This window comes from Pseudophryne corroboree, chromosome 3, assembly GCF_028390025.1.
Source record: "Pseudophryne corroboree isolate aPseCor3 chromosome 3, aPseCor3.hap2, whole genome shotgun sequence".
NCBI classification, from domain to species: Eukaryota; Metazoa; Chordata; class Amphibia; order Anura; family Myobatrachidae; genus Pseudophryne; species Pseudophryne corroboree.
Genome location: NC_086446.1, coordinates 112983547 through 113001340, shown reverse-complemented (window position 1 = coordinate 113001340; position 17794 = coordinate 112983547). Strand labels below are relative to the sequence as shown.

The window sequence follows — 17794 nt, the reverse complement described above, 5'->3', positions numbered from 1 at the left end:
TGCTGGGTGGCATAATTTGGGTATCTGGCACTGCTGGGTGGCATAATTTCTGTATTTGGCACTGCTGGGTGGCATAATTTCTGTATTTGGCACTGCTGGGTGCCATAATTTCTATATTTGGCACTGCTGGGTGGCATATTTTGGGTATCTGGCACTGCTGGGTGGCATAATTTCTGTATTTGGCACTGCTGGGTGGCATAATTTCTGTATTTGGCACTGCTGGGTTGCATAGTTTATGTATTTGGCACTGCTGGGTGGCATAATTTCTGTATTTGGCACTTCTGGATGGCATAATTTCTATATTTGGCACTGCTGGGTGGCATAATTTGGGTATCTGGCACTGCTGGGTGGCATAATTTATGTATTTGGCACTGCTGGGTGGCATATTTGGGTATCTGGCACTGCTGGGTGGCATAATTTCTACATTTGGCACTGCAGGGTTGCATAGTTTATGTATTTGGCACTGCTGGGTGGCATAATTTCTGTATTTGGCACTGCTGGATGGCATAATTTGGGTATCTGGCACTGCTGGGTGGCATAATTTGGGTATCTGGCACTGCTGGGTGACATAATTTCTATATTTGGCACTGCTGGGTTGCATAGTTTATGTATTTGGCACTGCTGGGTGGCATAATTTGGGTATCTGGCACTGCTGGGTGGCATAATTTGGGTATCTGGCACTGCTGGGTGGCATAATTTATGTATTTGGCACTGCTGGGTGGCATATTTTGGGTATCTGGCACTGCTGGGTGGCATAATTTCTATATTTGGCACTGCTGGGTTGCATAGTTTATGTATTTGGCACTGCTGGGTGGCATAATTTCTGTATTTGGCACTGCTGGATGGCATAATTTGGGTATCTGGCACTGCTGGGTGGCATAATTTGGGTATCTGGCACTGCTGGGTGGCATAATTTCTGTATTTGGCACTGCTGGGTGGCATAATTTGAGTATCTGGCACTGCTGGGTGGCATAATTTCTGTATTTGGCACTGCTGGGTGGCATAATTTGAGTATCTGGCACTGCTGGGTGGCATAATTTCTGTATTTGGCACTGCTGGGTGGCATAATTTCTATATTTGGCACTGCTGGGTGGCATAATTTGGGTATCTGGCACTGCTGGGTGGCATAATTTATGTATTTGGCACTGCTGGGTGGCATAATTTCTGTATTTGGCACTGCTGGGGTTCATTACTTGTGTATATTTGTAACAGCTGGTTGGCAAAATTAGGGTATGTTGCACTGCTAGTATACTAATTATTATTATTATTATTATTAATATTAGTATGATTTTTTTTTTTTTAAGTTTTTTTTCAGAGATGTCCGAGGAAGAAGCAAGGAGGCTTTCTCTATCCGCACAGGAAGAAGAATCCTCGGAAAGACAGCAACAAACATCACCAACCGACCATGGCAGAGTTTCGCATGAAGAAGCGGACTCGGGAGAAGAATCCAGCAGCAGGGCACCCAACTTCACAGATGAAGAAACGGACACCCTAATCAATCAAGTTGTTCATCACTCCTTTCAACTTTTCGGATCGCCGGCAAGAAATGTTCATCACCGATTCAAGGGAACGACGTGGAATGAAATCTCTGAATCAGTTTCTTTGGGAGGTGGGTTCAAGCGAAGCAACGAAAGTTGCAAGAAAAGGTTACGCGACTGTAGAAGATCCGTCAATCTCAAGATCCAAAAAGGGCAAAAATTACACAAGGATTGGGAAAAGAAGATGGAGAACTACTTCGTACTTGTGCAGGAAGAAATGGCAGGAACCAGTGCAGAAGGTATTATTTTTAAAAATTCTATAAAATTAATTTTTTAATATTCTTTTTAAAAAACTAATTATTTCAACAAAAATTTAAATTTCGTATTTCTTTCAAAAGGAGCCACAAAATATTCTACGCCAACAAAACATAGCACGCCACAAACGGAAACAACGCCAAAGAAGAAAACAAAATCGCAGAAAGGTTAGGGACATATCGTATTTTTATATATATATATATATATATATTAAAAAAATATTTTGTATGGAAACAAAACTAATAACTGCAGTATGTTCTTTATATAAATATTACAGATTCCACAGTTAAGGCAAAGAGAAGAGTTTCTTTTGTATATCCGACAACTGGAGGAGGTGCTGAGGATACCGGTAAGGCATAGTTTTTGTACATGAAATTATTAATTTTGGTACATGTATATCTATCAATGGGTATATACCTCTAGCTTGCACTGTTTGCGTATCTTTAGCTGTCTGTATTTCTGGCACTGCATATTTTTGGGTTATAATTATTGTATATATCTATATTGACATTTTAGAAACCCAGATACAGCATACAATATTGCCGATTGATTCAACACTGCAAGCAGTGACACTTCAAGCAGAATCAGCCCAGATGCACCCACCCACGGTGCAGGAAGAAACATCTTCCCAACAGCCACTTCCAGAAGAAAATTCATCACAGGGGCACCCACAGACACTGCCAGAAGAGTCCTTTTCACAGAGCTACCCTGCAATTGGAGACCATAATCTTGTTGAAAGAACAGAGCAAATTCCGGACATGGAATCTTCAGGCAGTGTACCAGAAGTCCTTGAATCAAAAACACCGGAAACTACGCCAGGAGGTAGCAATTTTATATTTATTTACAATTTAGGAGTGTTTAATTGTGTTCAACTGTAATTTGTTAAACTAAATTATTTACTTGTATTACAGAGTCATCACTCAATCTAATACTGGAAGCTTTAAAGAACATGGACCAATGTAGAGCTGAAGAAAGCCAAAGGATTAATAATCGTTTGGACAACATGGAACAGAACATCGACCATATCAAGACAGCTGTTGTTCAACAAAATGACGCAATGATATCGCTGGCCCGATACTACGATCAACTTGTGTCAGCACATATGTCGGTGGTTGGACATTGCAAGAGCATGCAGCAGAAGATTGAACAGATCAGCACCCAACAAAATGAACAGCGGGATGGAGAATCGCATCAGGAACAACTCTGTCGACAACACAATGATTCTCTGGAACATATTTCATTGCAATGCCAACAGATTGGAACAGGCCTTCAAAGCATGCTACTGTGGCAACAACAGTGCAACCTAAACACAAGCATGATTTCAACAAGCCTGCAGCTGATGACAGACGAAGGAAGAAGATTGCACAGCGCACAACCACAGCAGGCAGAACGAAGTTCGGAAGTCACAACACCATCAAACAGAACATCAATTGATCAAGAAATGTATGCTCAAGAAGAGAGAGGAGATCTGGCTTACCAAAGAGCATTGTCAGTTTTGAGACTGCAGCGTCAAAGGTCAGAAGAATTGGAGCAGTCCATAATACAGCAAGAGATGTGGAACAGAGCACAGCAGGAGATGTTGGAACAAGCACAGACGGTTATGTGGAACAGAGCACAGGAGGAGCATGCCCGAGCCCAGGAGGAACATGCCCGAGCCCAGGAGGAGCATGCCCGAGCCCAGGATGAGCATGCCACAGCACCGGAGGAGCATGCCACAGCACCGGAGGAGCATGCCACAGCCCCGGAGGAGCCGTCAGGAGCCCAGGAGGAGCCGTCCACAACAGCAAACTAGCCGGACACAGGGACCAGTCCGCTAATCAAGCACAGAGGCTGGCATAGAGCTTGGCGGAGGACTTGCCAAGGGTAAGTCATCTAGCATTTTCCTCTTTCTTTTCCCCAACAAGTTAGGTATTTGTCCGTAGCGGTGTGCTAAGTTAGGGAAAGGAGATCAGCAATGGTGTCAGGGACAGTTAGTGACAAGCAAAGGTAGTTTTTTTTATAAACTGACTGTGTCTTTTTTTCTTTACAGCATACCGACAACTGGCAAGACCTAATCGGAGAAGGGTCCAGTCCGCTAATCAAGCACAGAGGCTGGCATAGAGCTTGGCGGAGGACTTGCCAAGGGTAAGTCATCTAGCTTTTTCCTCTTTCTTTTCCCCATCAAGTTAGGTATTTGTCCGTAGCGGTGTGCTAAGTTAGGGAAAGGAGATCAACAATGGTGTCAGGGACAGTTAGTGACAAGCAAAGGTAGTTTTTGTTATAAACTGACTGTGTCTTTTTTTCTTTACAGCATACCGACAACTGGCAAGACCTAATCGGAGAAGGGTCCAGTCCGCTAATCAAGCACAGAGGCTGGCATAGAGTTTGGCGGAGGACTTGCCAAGGGTAAGTCATCTAGCTTTTTCCTCTTTCTTTTCCCCAACAAGTTAGGTATTTGTCCGTAGCGGTGTGCTAAGTTAGGGAAAGGAGATCAGCAATGGTGTCAGGGACAGTTAGTGACAAACAAAGGTAGTTTTTTTTATAAACTGACTGTGTCTTTTTTTCTTTACAGCATACCGACAACTGGCAAGACCTAATCGGAGAAGGGTCCAGTCCGAGAAGACAACAGAATAATGATGCAGGCATAGAGCTACCAAGGTATGCTGCATCGTATAAGTCTGATTTTTCTTAAGTCACTGAAGATAATGGATACACATTAGTTTTACGGGGTATGGACCAGTTCTATATTTGCCTTGTGCACTTTAGTAAATAGTGTATGGTGGATGCCTGTTGTATTCCCATACTAACAGACGCAATTTTATTTATTTGACCGTAGGAGCCGGGCACACTTGTGCAAGATTGTTAATTATCTGCTTTTGTTTTTCACATTTTTCATGCAGGACTGGTTGACACAAGTCTGCATGCTTAGTGGGACTTAGGGTTGTGTTGGAACAGGCCAACCTCATATAGGCTTACTGGTACTGTTCCACGCTGATAGGTGACTGATCTCGCAAGCGCAATGTTATTTTGGCAGATTACACTAACAGGCCTCACAGGGAAGCGCATCTCCTGAACTAAGTCTGGCTCCACAGCGGTACCAATCCTTCTTAGTAAGGGGGGGGGGGGGAGCATTGTAGAATAGAAATAAAAATTTAATTAACTTGATTTAGCAACCCAGCTGATTTGTAATTTTTAAAAAGTTGGTGTTGCGGTATCCATGTTCTGTGGTTCCATGTTGGCTCTGTGATAAATTGTGTTTTTCAATTTTCATGTGTGTGCGTGTGTCCCTTCACATTACAATGTCATGTTCATGTGTTTGATGCACAGCAGAGTGTCTATATTCCTCGGGTTAATATAGTACATGTAACAAAACTATTAGACATTCTCAGGCGAGAGGGACTAATCAAAAAGATGCCATTAAAGGGATCATATCAAATATTTATATCAAATTTTAGCATACTGAGAAAGAGATGAAAAAGTTAACTCAGTCTATGGGTGACATGATGAATAGAGATTAAGTGACAATACCAGATCCAGAGTCACAGACCCTTACCATTAGTCCAACAATGCGTACTGTGGCATATATGATGCAAGCTGACAATGATGATGAAGTGTCTTACGCAGAGTATGGTAATGTTTTTGGTGGGGGTCTGTATCTTTATTACAAGGGCTAAAATCTGTGATCTAAACAATAAGCGACATTATACAAATTACTGAAAAAATATGGAGGACATGGAGTCTTATTTCAATTTAATAAAAAAATCATGTTTACTATTACAGCATCAAAATGGTCAAATACTGTATTTGCAGAAAACTAAGTTGTGAAAAGTTGAGGTATGAGGGGACATGGTTATACATTAATATGGCTGTATTGAAAACTAACTCTAAATTTACTATTTTAATCTCCTTTTGCAGAACGTCCATGATGGAAGAACCGAAGAATTTGGAATTAAAAGATCATTGCGGCACAGAAGCCTTCTACAGTCAAAACCAAAAACATCAACCCTAAAGTCATTGTTCCAGGCATCAAATAAAGAAGCTGAAAAATGGGGGCATAGCTAAACTAGGACTTCAAAAACTGTAATCCAATGCTCGCATGATCACCAGCATTGATTGTTGGAACTGTTTTAAAAAAATTGAGAGTATTAACCACAAAAATCCATTATGTATGCAGCAGTGAGGCTATATGAACACGCTAGATGCTCATAGCATGCAGATGCACTCTGTTAGTGGCTCATTCGGTTACCTGTATTCCTCAGGATTCAAAATAAAGTACTTTATCTTGCATCCTAGAGGAAACTGGGGTAAACATTAGTACCATGGACAATAGACAGGTCCACTAGGAGCCATGTGCTTTTTAGTAGTGTTGACTAGCTAATCCCTCTATGTCGCTCCTAGTAGACTGTTTAGAAAATCTGCCTGGAGGAGAAATTCACATGTGTGAGAGCTCCTGAGGATTTTAGCAGATTTTTATTAGTTTAAGGTTAGTATTTGACCGGAGAATGGGTTGGACCAGTATGCCTGCTTCGTTGGACTTGACACAAGGAGCACATGATGGAGTTATTCACAAGAACAAACAACACCCCTAACAGAGCATGAAGATATGAAGAGTGGTGAGTACAGTTCCGGCGTAACAATTAGCTTGTAGACTATGTATATGGCGGCACAAGGATACCATCTACAGACTACCACAGACAATGGACTGCGGAAGCAGACTACAGGAGAAACGTGTACATCCTGCCCTTCACAGGTGAGTCCATGTTTTTGGTTGAAAGCGATAAGTGAGTAACTAAGGCAATGGTGGGTAAGTATACATATCTTCCTTCCACAGCTATACCGGCTACGAAATCGTATACTGCCCCTATATTGCATTCCTTTTGGATGAATAAATAATAAAAGAAAAACACTGCATCCTCTATTACCTTGAGAGGGGAGTATATGAAAAATGCTGCGACTGGTTTTCAGGAACAAAACTCAAAATCTGCTTACTCAAAGCCTTCAGACTCCCGGTGGACCCAACTGCCTGAGCAATAGGCAGGTGGGACCACGTTTTTAATTTTACGGATAACATATGGCCGACATCAGTCCTACATCCATGGGTAAAAGATCGTACTGCACAGGGGTAGAAGGACAGTTCTTTCAATGATTCTTACCTCACTTAGTTTTCAAAACAGGCTTACCACCTTCTAAAAATTAAAATTTGGATTCAAAATAAATCAATTCCAAAGCTGGTACTGAGCCCGTTCATTGTACCATTTCCACCTCAGATAAAAAACATGGGTTGATACCCATTTGTGGGAATGAAAAAATAATGTTTGGTAAGGGGATTTTGGAAAATATAAGACAATGACCACATACACACTATATAATTTACTGTTAATAAAGGGATAATATCTTAAGAAATAGAGTTAAACATTTCTAAGCATTGTTTGATTTTAGGTACTATCAAGAAACAACGTGTATAGAATTAAGTTTCTCTTTACAGTTAATCTGAATAGAATAAAGATTTTTTTAATGTGACAGACTGCACTTGCTATATTTTTTGATATGTTAAATATTTGTATAACTTAATATTGTGTTATTCCCAAGTGGTTGTTGTTATAATTTCAATAAATTTATGGAAAGTTTGTTTAACTTTCTGTTATGTCTTAATAAAAAATTGTTGTAGAACTTTAAATAAATTGTTTAAATGTTTGTATAACTTAATGTTATGTGTTATTACAAAGTGGTTGTAGTTTTATTTGTTGTACTTTAAATACATTTTTTGGAATATTTCAATTTGTGTATCTAATATTGTCATATAATACACATTTAATTAACATGACTGACAATCTTAACACATCTTGAATTTGGGAATATATAAGGCATTCACCAATGCGGTGTTCAAGGCACAACAACGGTAAAAGTATACATCTTAGCCATGCCTTGGAAATGACGCTTATGTAAAGATGACAGGATGATTAAATTACGTGGACAGTAGCAAAGCATGGATACAACAAAATCAGGTATACTTCTGGGGCATTGAAAGTATCTTTTGGTTTTAAACTATGGCAAATCATCTCATCTCTGTTGTATTTAACATATACTGCCTATAGGGCTTTTGTATTTAAAATATAATTTTCACAATGTTGGAGCATGGCATTTTAAAATACAATATTAATTAGAAATTTACAGAAGGGATGACAAAGGGGACCACTGTGATGTTGATTATTTATTTCAGAGTGCATAAAACTGAATTTATAAAATAAAATAATACTAATATATATATATATATATATATATATATATATATATGTGTGTATATATAATCCAAAAAGAACGGCACTTTGTGTTATTAGCAGCTGCCTCGGTGCCTTTCATGGCTGCATGCCAGTATAAATCATTCACAAATGGGTGGCACTCACGAGGACCTGTCACAGCGGAAAGAACTAACGAGAGAGACTGAGCTCTGGTAACGTTTCAGCTATATTCTAGCTTTCGTCAGACCCCGTTCTGACGAAAGCTAGAATATAGCTGAAACGTTCCCAGAGCTCAGTCTCTCTCGTTATTTATTTCCGCTGTGACAAGTCCTCGTGAGTGCCACCTATTTGTGAATGATTTATACTGGCATGCAGCCATGAAAGGCACCGAGGCAGCTGCTAATAACACAGAGTGCCGTTCTTTTTGGATTATATATACACAGAGTGACGTTCTTTTTGGATTATATATATACATAATCCAAAAAGAACGGCACTCTGTGTTATTAGCAGCTGCCTCGGTGCCTTTCATGGCTGCATGCCAGTATAAATCATTCACAAATAGGTGGCACTCACGAGGACTTGTCACAGCGGAAATAAATAACGAGAGAGACTGAGCTCTGGGAACGTTTCAGCTATATTCTAGCTTTCGTCAGAACGGGTCTGACGAAAGCTAGAATATAGCTGAAACGTTACCAGAGCTCAGTCTCTCTCGTTAGTTCTTTCCGCTGTGACAGGTCCTCGTGAGTGCCACCCATTTGTGAATGATATATATATATATATATATATATATGTATATGTGTGTGTGTGTATATATATATATATATATATATATAATACAATTGGGATGAAAGCATTAACAGGAATAGTGAATTTCCTCTGTGGAACTAAATGTACAATGTCTTTAAATATTGTCGTCGCTGGACTTGAGACACGTGCACCTTCCCCAGTTAATCACTCAGTCTGCACACGTAGATGACGGATGTTGTTTATCACAAAACGTCGATTTGCAATAGGGTGATTCCATCTAGAAAAATAAGGGAAATTTTGGAAATGATTGTACATAAAATTGAAATCAAAAACAAGTCTAGTGGTCACACAGCAGCATGTTCATTCTTAATTATTTATCAAATAATTTGATAAATGTTAACATAGATAGTCCAAGCTTTGTAGAATATAATTTTTGACTTGTATTAATATCAATATTTGTATTTTAATAAAATTTATTTATAAAAATATGTGTAATAATTAGATAGAGGTATGTAATGGGATGAGAATTGCAAATCTTTGGGTAAGGGGGGTAATTACAAGTTAATTGCAGCAGGAAATTTTTAAGGAGTTGGTATAAACCATGTGCACTGCAGGGGAGGCAGATATAACATTTGCATAGAGAGTTATATTTGGGTGGGTTATTTTATTTTAGTTAAGTGCAGGGTAAATAATGGCAGCTTTATTTTTACAATGCAAATTAGATTGCAGATTGAACACAACACACCGAAATCTAACTCTCTCTGCCTCCCCTGCAGTACACATGTTTTGGCCCAGTTGCTAACATAATTCCTGCTGCCATCTACTTGGAATTACCACAAATGGGTAGTTTTTGGTACAAGGTATGTATAGTTGTGTTGAAAATAGTGGTACAGCACTCTGGATTGCATAGAAATAACAAGATATTTCAATATTTACAATGGCTAACAATTATATGTTCCTTCAACTATATACAACACGCCTTGCCAGGAAATATCGGTTAGGTTATGGTGACCTATAAAGTATGACGCAAGATTTTTAACTATGTGCCTGTGTCTTAGGGACAATAATCTAGTATTTAAAATAGTGTATCTATTTTATATAAATTTTATTAGTAATTGTTAATCAACATTATGATTTTCTAAAATTATTGGAATATATTATTGTTTGTATTTTAAAAATATAATTTTAAAATTAAAATGAAAGATTTTATTGCATGATTTGAGATAGGGTATGGGCTTGGGCTCAGAATAGCTAGTATTTGCCTCTTTGATAGATTTAACTATCTGGCCAAATGACGCTATCATCATTGCCCAAAAACTGTAAATACATACACGCGCATGTATTCCCAAAACACAGCGTCAACAATGTAAAATGTTGTAGAACATAAATGTTGGATAACTGAAATGAAGCATACATTGATTAAAAACTATATTGTAATTAATAACTCTTTTAAACGTATAAGATTATGTTGATAAAACGTGTTAAATTAATTGTAAAAACATTAACATTAACATTGAAACATGAAATAAATTAAAATGATATCACCGCATAGGACTCTGTTGTTGAGCTTAGCGTTCTTCTTCCTGTTTGGTGGCAGATGATTCCGTCCGGTTTCATTAGTCGTAACTGGAGAAAATAATTAGTAAAATAGGTGTGTAATTTTTTTCAGTTTTAGTTATATTTTTTTATAAATTATCAAGATTTAAAAATACAGTCTGATATGTAGGGTAGACAATCTCCTACTATTACTCTTTGGGGTTTTGTGCTGAATAAGTTAAAATAGTGTAACAAAGTTAGCAGTTTTGGATTTTAACATGGGGGGAAAAAAATATATTGAAACTAACCTTTATCAGGTAGATTATATGAATTTAAAGGAAACAGCTGATTGATTGACATAGTAAACCTATGCTATTGCAAATTTTTATTAACCCTTCTCACTGATCAAAATAACCTTGTTGCTAAAATTAATTGGTTAACATTAAAAAAATACATATGAAAAAACTAAACAGCTATGGAAAATATTATAATATCATTTTATGCTAGTACATGCTAATTATAATTTACATAGTACACATTTAATTTATAATTTGGTACTTACCAGTAGTCTGGATCCATAACATGTTTATTATACAAAAAAAACTATAGAAAAATTTAACAATTTAAAAATAAATTATATAACTGAAAAACGTAAAAAAACTGGAGGAAAATATTACAATTGCCAAGTAGAGAATAAATTATTCAAATTGAAGGTGAAAAGCTATGGCACGTAGATATTCCATTAAATCCACTGTACCAAGTTGTAAGACACATCTTTGTAATGCGTCTTCACAAGCTTTGGATTCTCTTTTTGGGGGTGTTCTGGCAATATTGCAAGTCACTTTTTCTAAGAGACTGGAAGTCACTTTTTGTTCCTTGTGCATGCACAAAATAAGCTTGTAAACTCCAAGCTTTTTCTCTCCAAGGACAATATTCCATCTCCTATGCCAGCCCTCCAACTTGTTTTGTGTCCTTTGAAAACCACCACGCATGCTCTCGTGAACAGACCACATGTTTGGGGGAAATATAGGCGGAGATCTTGTTTGACTTCTAGTACGGTCTCGAATACGTCCCAATACATATGTCTCCTCAAAATAGTTCATTAATGGGGCTGCATTAGTGGGCATCTCTGATTTTAAAGACTTAAATGCAGGTGGAATTTCATCTGAGGGAAGAAAAGCCAGTGTTTGAAGGTGCCTCAATTTCATTGAAAAAGCATGGTCATGTCCATATTGTGTGGCAAGTCCAAATGACTGGATTTTACGCCAAATGTTTTGTCCTAAATGAAATAAACAACATTTATGGGTACTGCCAGGAAAAACTCTTTTTGCGGCTTGGATTGCAGCATTTTCAAAATCTGTTAAAATGAACAGCGGAGCAAACTGTATATCATACTCAAGTGCATAATCCTGAAGATCTTCGAAAAAACGGGTATAGCAATCTTCACTTTTGCTACTGAGCAATCCGTATACAAGTGGAACAAAACGTTGTGTTGTTTCATCAGTTCCAACCATGGCATGTATTGAATATATCTGACGAAATAATGTGGGGCAAGTCTTGAATGTGCCATCCATAACCCAGCAACAAGCTTCGTGGAGTTTTTTTAAGTTAGCTTCTGTTGAAAATAAAAGAGTTCTTTCATTGTGGAAAGCACTGTCCTTTCCCAAAAACTTGATGTCATCTATATTAGCCAAATGTTCTGGGACATCTATATCATCCAAGGAAGTGGGTTCTGGAGGACAATCTTCTCTCCGGGCTCTTTTCACTAACTGACGGAGAGATTCACGGTTAGGCAAACAGGGTGCACTTGTAGAAGGCATATCATCGGTAACAGATTGAATTATTTGAGATGGTGAGTCATTGGTGTCCCGAGCACGTCGCTTTATAGCATCCTTAGCAATAGCCACATCTGTTTTCTCGGGTTTAGGAGCATGATTATGTTCTCCGTGTGTGTTGAGTTGATGCTCTCCGGCCACGATGGTTGTCTTGGCATAGCAAGAACAAGGCCCTGTAACCTTCTCAGTACAGTGCCAGTAGACCACGTCCCCGCGCTGCTTGTTTTTGGCAAGTAGATATCCATCTATATTCAAGAGCATTCCTCTCCGTGAAGGAACAAAACGAATTGACGGTTGAGCTGCCATTGTAGAATCAATCTCTATAGTATAAGGATACACCACAGAATACTTTTTCCGTATAATGGTAGCAGGTATCTTTAATATTAGACTTTTAAACCATTTTAAGTAGGTGGAGTTAAGACACAGTGGTTGCCTATTGGATGACTACGTTTTAAAGAAAAAAAGAGGGATGGTTAATCAGTTTTTAGATATAAAATATTTTACTACCATTGGTTAAAAACAAAGTTTATTCTTTTTAGTTTATATAAATAATATTTATGGGACAAATACACTGACAACAGAAACCGATTTTAGAAACTTTGTAGGGGAAGGACGGCGTTGCGCTGCGCTACAGAAGTTGTTCTTTCAAAAATATTCGGGCAAAGTGTGAATGGATGGCTATTCGGGCTTGTTTTGATAGGAGGCACATGTATGTATGAAATGGTTAGTTTTTTACTATATTTACACGTGTGACAGCAGCAGCAGGGGTAGCACTATTGGAGTATGGAGGTAGACGTGGTGAAGTTGCGAACAGGTGGAGTGGAACCATAATCAAGATGATGAAAGGTAGGGAGTAGTGGTGGGAAAAAGAGGTGAGCAGCAGTTCTGATTAAGGACAGAGGGGATTGTGTAGGTGGTGATAAGTACTTGATGGGAGCTGGAGTTCCATGGGTAGAATTTTCGACAGGGGTAGCGCTATTAGCGGGTGGTCGCATGGGAGTAGACAGGGTGTGGAGGAGGCTAGGTGTAAGCGACACATTATCGAGGGGAGGACATGGATGTGATAGTGTTTGGAAAAAGGTGTGCGCAGCAGTTCAGGTGAGGACAGAGGGGCTTGTGTAGTTTGTGGCTGTAAGGGATGGCTGGGAGCTGTAGTTCCACTGTTAGAATCAGAGACAGCTGTAGCTCTATTAGCGGGAGACGTCTATAAGTTGACAGGGTGTAGAGATATCTAGGTGTATGGGGTCCGTAATCTCTGGTGAACAGTTCTTCAAGAAATGGGCAGAAGCATGGTTGTTTGGCCTGGCAATCATATCGGCATATTCTGCAAATAAAAGAAAAGCTGGGCACTGTACCAGATTTTTTGGGGGGTAAAACGAGTTATGATATTTATGTGAAAGCATATATAATTGATTGTATTGGAATTGGTATTTAATTTAGTAGGGCAGCGCATATATTTGGGATAATAAAAATCAGACTTTTTCTTATCTATGCTAAAAGGGTAACTGGAGACGTATGTGTTCCATGAGTTAAGTCGTTTGGAAAAAATGGCCAAAAAAAATTGAAAGAAGTTCAGAAGAATGGCTTTGTCTAGATGGAACTTAATTCGATTATTTTGAAAAGATTGGTGGAAAAAAATGTTGGACCTGACGCCAAGGTGATAGTGGTGATTTAATGAACCTATTTAAGAGAGACTAGTTCAAGACAGATTTCAATCAGTGAGTGTAAATTGTGTGTTTGTTTGTGGGTGGTGGGGTTTAAGGATGATGTGTGCATATTTCAAGTCATGAAATAAAAAATTTGTGTGTAGGGAAAAATGTCGTTTTTGGGTTGGGGTCAGGATGAGACCACGTCAAGGTCCAAGGTAATATCGTGGAGGAATGAGTGGAGGGAGTAGTGTAGAAGATGGTGTAATCTGCAGCAAGCAGGGGTGAAAAGCAGTGTTGTGGGGAATGTATTTTACAGCCAAGCTTGCAGGGTCTAAACTGAGGGATGGAAACTGTAGTTACAAGGATTAAAACAGTAGCTGGGGTAGCACGATTAGCGGGGGATAGTGTTGAAGTAGACGGGGTGTCGAGAAGACTAAGTGTAGGCAACCCAGGATCGCTGGGAGGACATGGAGGGAGTAGTGGTTGGAAGAAGGGGTGCACTGCAGGGACTAGGGGGGCTAAGCAGTTCAGGTGACGGGCAGAGGGGCTTGTGGCGGTGGTGGTAAGGACTTGCTGGGAGCTGTAGTTCCAAGGGTGGAATCAGCGAAGGTGGTAGCGCTAATAGCGGGGGTCTTCTGGAAGTTAACGGGGTGTAGAGACGTTAGGTGTAGGGGCTCTGTCATCTATGGGATAGGAGCTCTATAATCTCTGGGAGCACAAGAAGGGGGAGTCGGAGGAGATACGGGGTGATGTTCAGCTTATGGAGGTGCACAGTTCTTCATAAAAAGTTCAAAAGCATGGTTGTTTGGACTGGGATTCATTTCAGTATATTTGGAGAATAACGGACAAGCTGGAGCCTGTAGTACCAAAGTTTCAGGTAGTGGCATGTGTAATGATATTAATGTGGAAACATATTAAATGGATTATATTGGAATTGGTATTTAATTTAGTAGGGCAGCGCATATATTTGGGATAATAAAAATCAGACTTTTTCTTATCTATGCTAAAAGGGTAACTGGAGACGTATGTGTTCCATGAGTTAAGTCGTTTGGAAAAAATGGGCAAAAAAAATTGAAAGAAGTTCAGAAGAATGGCTTTGTCTAGATGGAACTTAATTCGATTATTTTGAAAAGATTGGTGGAAAAAAATGTTGGACCTGATGCCAAGGTGATAGTGGTGATTTAATGAACCTGTTTAGAATAGACTAATGAGAGTGGAAAAAAAGAATAGAGACAGGTTCATAATAATAGCTTTGTTTGGCTATAACTTAAATGGATTAGTTTACAATGAATTCTGAATAGCAAGTCTGGGACATGATGCCAAGGTGATAGTGGTGATATCATGGAAAAGTTTAGGAGAGAATACTTTAAAAAAATGTTAAATCTGTAACTGTGAGTTTGTAAAATGTGATAGCCGGGGGGGGGAGGGTGTGGGGGGGGAGGTGGGAGGGTGTCAGTGTTGCAGATGTGCAGCTGGGTGCCCAGGTGTGCTGGCAGACATGAGTGGGGTGTTTCTTAAAGGGTGTGACTGTGCTACCAGAGCGGGGAGCAGTGCCAGGGCATTGTGTTACTTGTAGTGCCACGGTGAAACATGGGGCGCGTAATGTAGTGGGGTGTCTAGCTAGGCGTGAAAATGTGGACGGGCAGCGGGGTGACTAGGGGGGATGGAGGCGGCGTCTAACTTTGGAAGGGTATCGTGGGGAATAGCGGGGGGGGGGAGGGTGTCAGCGTTGCAGATGTGCAGCCGGGTGCCCAGGTGTGCTGGCAGACATGGGTGGGGTGTTTCTTAAAGGGTGTGACTGTGCTACCAGAGCGGGGAGCAGTGCCAGGGCGTTGTGTTACTTGTAGTGCCACGGTGAAACATGGGGCGCGTAATGTAGTGGGGTGTCTAGCTAGGCGTGTAAATGTAGACGGGCAGCGGGGTGACTAGAGGGGATGGAGGCGGCATCTAACTTTGGAAGGGTATCGTGGGGAATAGCGGGGGGGGGAGGGTGTCAGCGTTGCAGATGTGCAGCCGGGTGCCCAGGTGTGCTGGCAGACATGGGTGGGGTGTTTCTTAAAGGGTGTGACTGTGCTACCAGAGCGGGGAGCAGTGCCAGGGCGTTGTGTTACTTGTAGTGCCACGGTGAAACATGGGGCGCGTAATGTAGTGGGGTGTCTAGCTAGGCGTGTAAATGTGGACGGGCAGCGGGGTGACTAGGGGGGATGGAGGCGGCGTCTAACTTTGGAAGGGTATCGTGGGGAATAGCGGGGGGGGGAGGGTGTCAGCGTTGCAGATGTGCAGCCGGGTGCCCAGGTGTGCTGGCAGACATGGGTGGGGTGTTTCTTAAAGGGTGTGACTGTGCTACCAGAGCGGGGAGCAGTGCCAGGGCGTTGTGTTACTTGTAGTGCCACGGTGAAACATGGGGCGCGTAATGTAGTGGGGTGTCTAGCTAGGCGTGTAAATGTAGACGGGCAGCGGGGTGACTAGGGGGGATGGAGGCGGCATCTAACTTTGGAAGGGTATCGTGGGGAATAGCGGGGGGGAGGGTGTCAGCGTTGCAGATGTGCAGCCGGGTGCCCAGGTGTGCTGGCAGACATGGGTGGGGTGTTTCTTAAAGGGTGTGACTGTGCTACCAGAGCGGGGAGCAGTGCCAGGGCGTTGTGTTACTTGTAGTGCCACGGTGAAACATGGGGCGCGTAATGTAGTGGGGTGTCTAGCTAGGCGTGTAAATGTAGACGGGCAGCGGGGTGACTAGGGGGGATGGAGGCGGCATCTAACTTTGGAAGGGTATCGTGGGGAATAGCGGGGGGGGAGGGTGTCAGCGTTGCAGATGTGCAGCCGGGTGCCCAGGTGTGCTGGCAGACATGAGTGGGGTGTTTCTTAAAGGGTGTGACTGTGCTACCAGAGCGGGGAGCAGTGCCAGGGCGTTGTGTTACTTGTAGTGCCACGGTGAAACATGGGGCGCGTAATGTAGTGGGGTGTCTAGCTAGGCGTGTAAATGTAGACGGGCAGCGGGGTGACTAGGGGGGATGGAGGCGGCGTCTAACTTTGGAAGGGTATAGTGGGGAATAGCGGGGGGGGGGGAGGGTGTCAGCGTTGCAGATGTGCAGCCGGGTGCCCAGGTGTGCTGACAGACATGGGTGGGGTGTTTCTTGAAGGGTGTGACTGTGCTACCAGAGCGGGGAGCAGTGCCAGGGCGTTGTGTTACTTGTAGTGCCACGGTGAAACATGGGGCGCGTAATGTAGTGGGGTGTCTAGCTAGGCGTGTAAATGTAGACGGGCAGCGGGGTGACTAGGGGGGATGGAGGCGGCGTCTAACTTTGGACGGGTATCGTGGGGAATAGCGGGGGGGGGAGGGTGTCAGCGTTGCAGATGTGTATTGTGTATGTCAGGCATGTCCAAACTGTGGCACTCCAGGTGTGGAGAAACTACACATCCCAGCATGCACTGAAACTATATTGGCCTATATTTACATGTAGATATCTTAGATATGTTATCTGTCAAAGTAATTAGTGTCGATCTTACTTTTGTCGATCTTGTGTATGTCGACCTATTACATGTCGTGCAATTTAAGTGTCGATCTAAGTTTTGTCGCACTTAGTTATGTCGATCTTGTGTATGTCGACCTATTACCTTTCGAACCTTTTAAGTGTCGATCTAAGTTTTGTCGCCCTTAGTTATGTCGATCTTGTGCATGTCGACCTATTACCTTTCGAACCTTTTAAGTGTCGATCTAAGTTTTGTCTACCAAATGAGTGGTCGGTCTAACACATTTCGAACTAAAAGATGTTCGATTTAATGGCAGTCGGCCTATTTAATGTCGAACTAGTTACTGTCGGTCTAACGCAGTTGTCGAACAAACTACTGTCGATCTTAATCAATGTCTAAGTAAAATATTCGATAAAGTAGCTGTCGATCATTTGTTATGGTCGATCAAATACATGTCGAACTAAAGATACTGCCGATATACAGACAGTCGATGAGTTGTGTTGTTCGAACTATCGTGGTCGTTCAAAACATTGTCGCACAAACGG

The 17794-nt window shown here is 41.2% G+C and overlaps 1 protein-coding gene across 1 annotated transcript; it reads left to right on the top strand.

Moving 5' to 3' along the window:
* Positions 1–1317: 1317 nt before the first annotated feature.
* Positions 1318–2153, top strand: LOC135057213 (uncharacterized). Its single transcript, XM_063963106.1, has 3 exons — positions 1318–1777; positions 1877–1960; positions 2071–2153. Exons 1-3 carry the CDS (start codon positions 1318–1320, stop codon positions 2151–2153), a joined length of 627 nt encoding a protein of 208 aa, XP_063819176.1.
* The last annotated feature ends 15641 nt before the right edge of the window (positions 2154–17794 follow it).

Excerpts from the sequence above, each read along its gene's own strand:
- LOC135057213 (XM_063963106.1), top strand. The coding sequence starts at position 1,318 with ATGTCCGAGGAAGAAGCAAGGAGGCTTTCTCTATCCGCACAGGAAGAA. Across the intron at positions 1,778-1,876 it reads GGCAGGAACCAGTGCAGAAG|GAGCCACAAAATATTCTACG; the intron begins GTATTATTTTTA and ends TTCTTTCAAAAG. Across the intron at positions 1,961-2,070 it reads GAAAACAAAATCGCAGAAAG|ATTCCACAGTTAAGGCAAAG; the intron begins GTTAGGGACATA and ends TAAATATTACAG.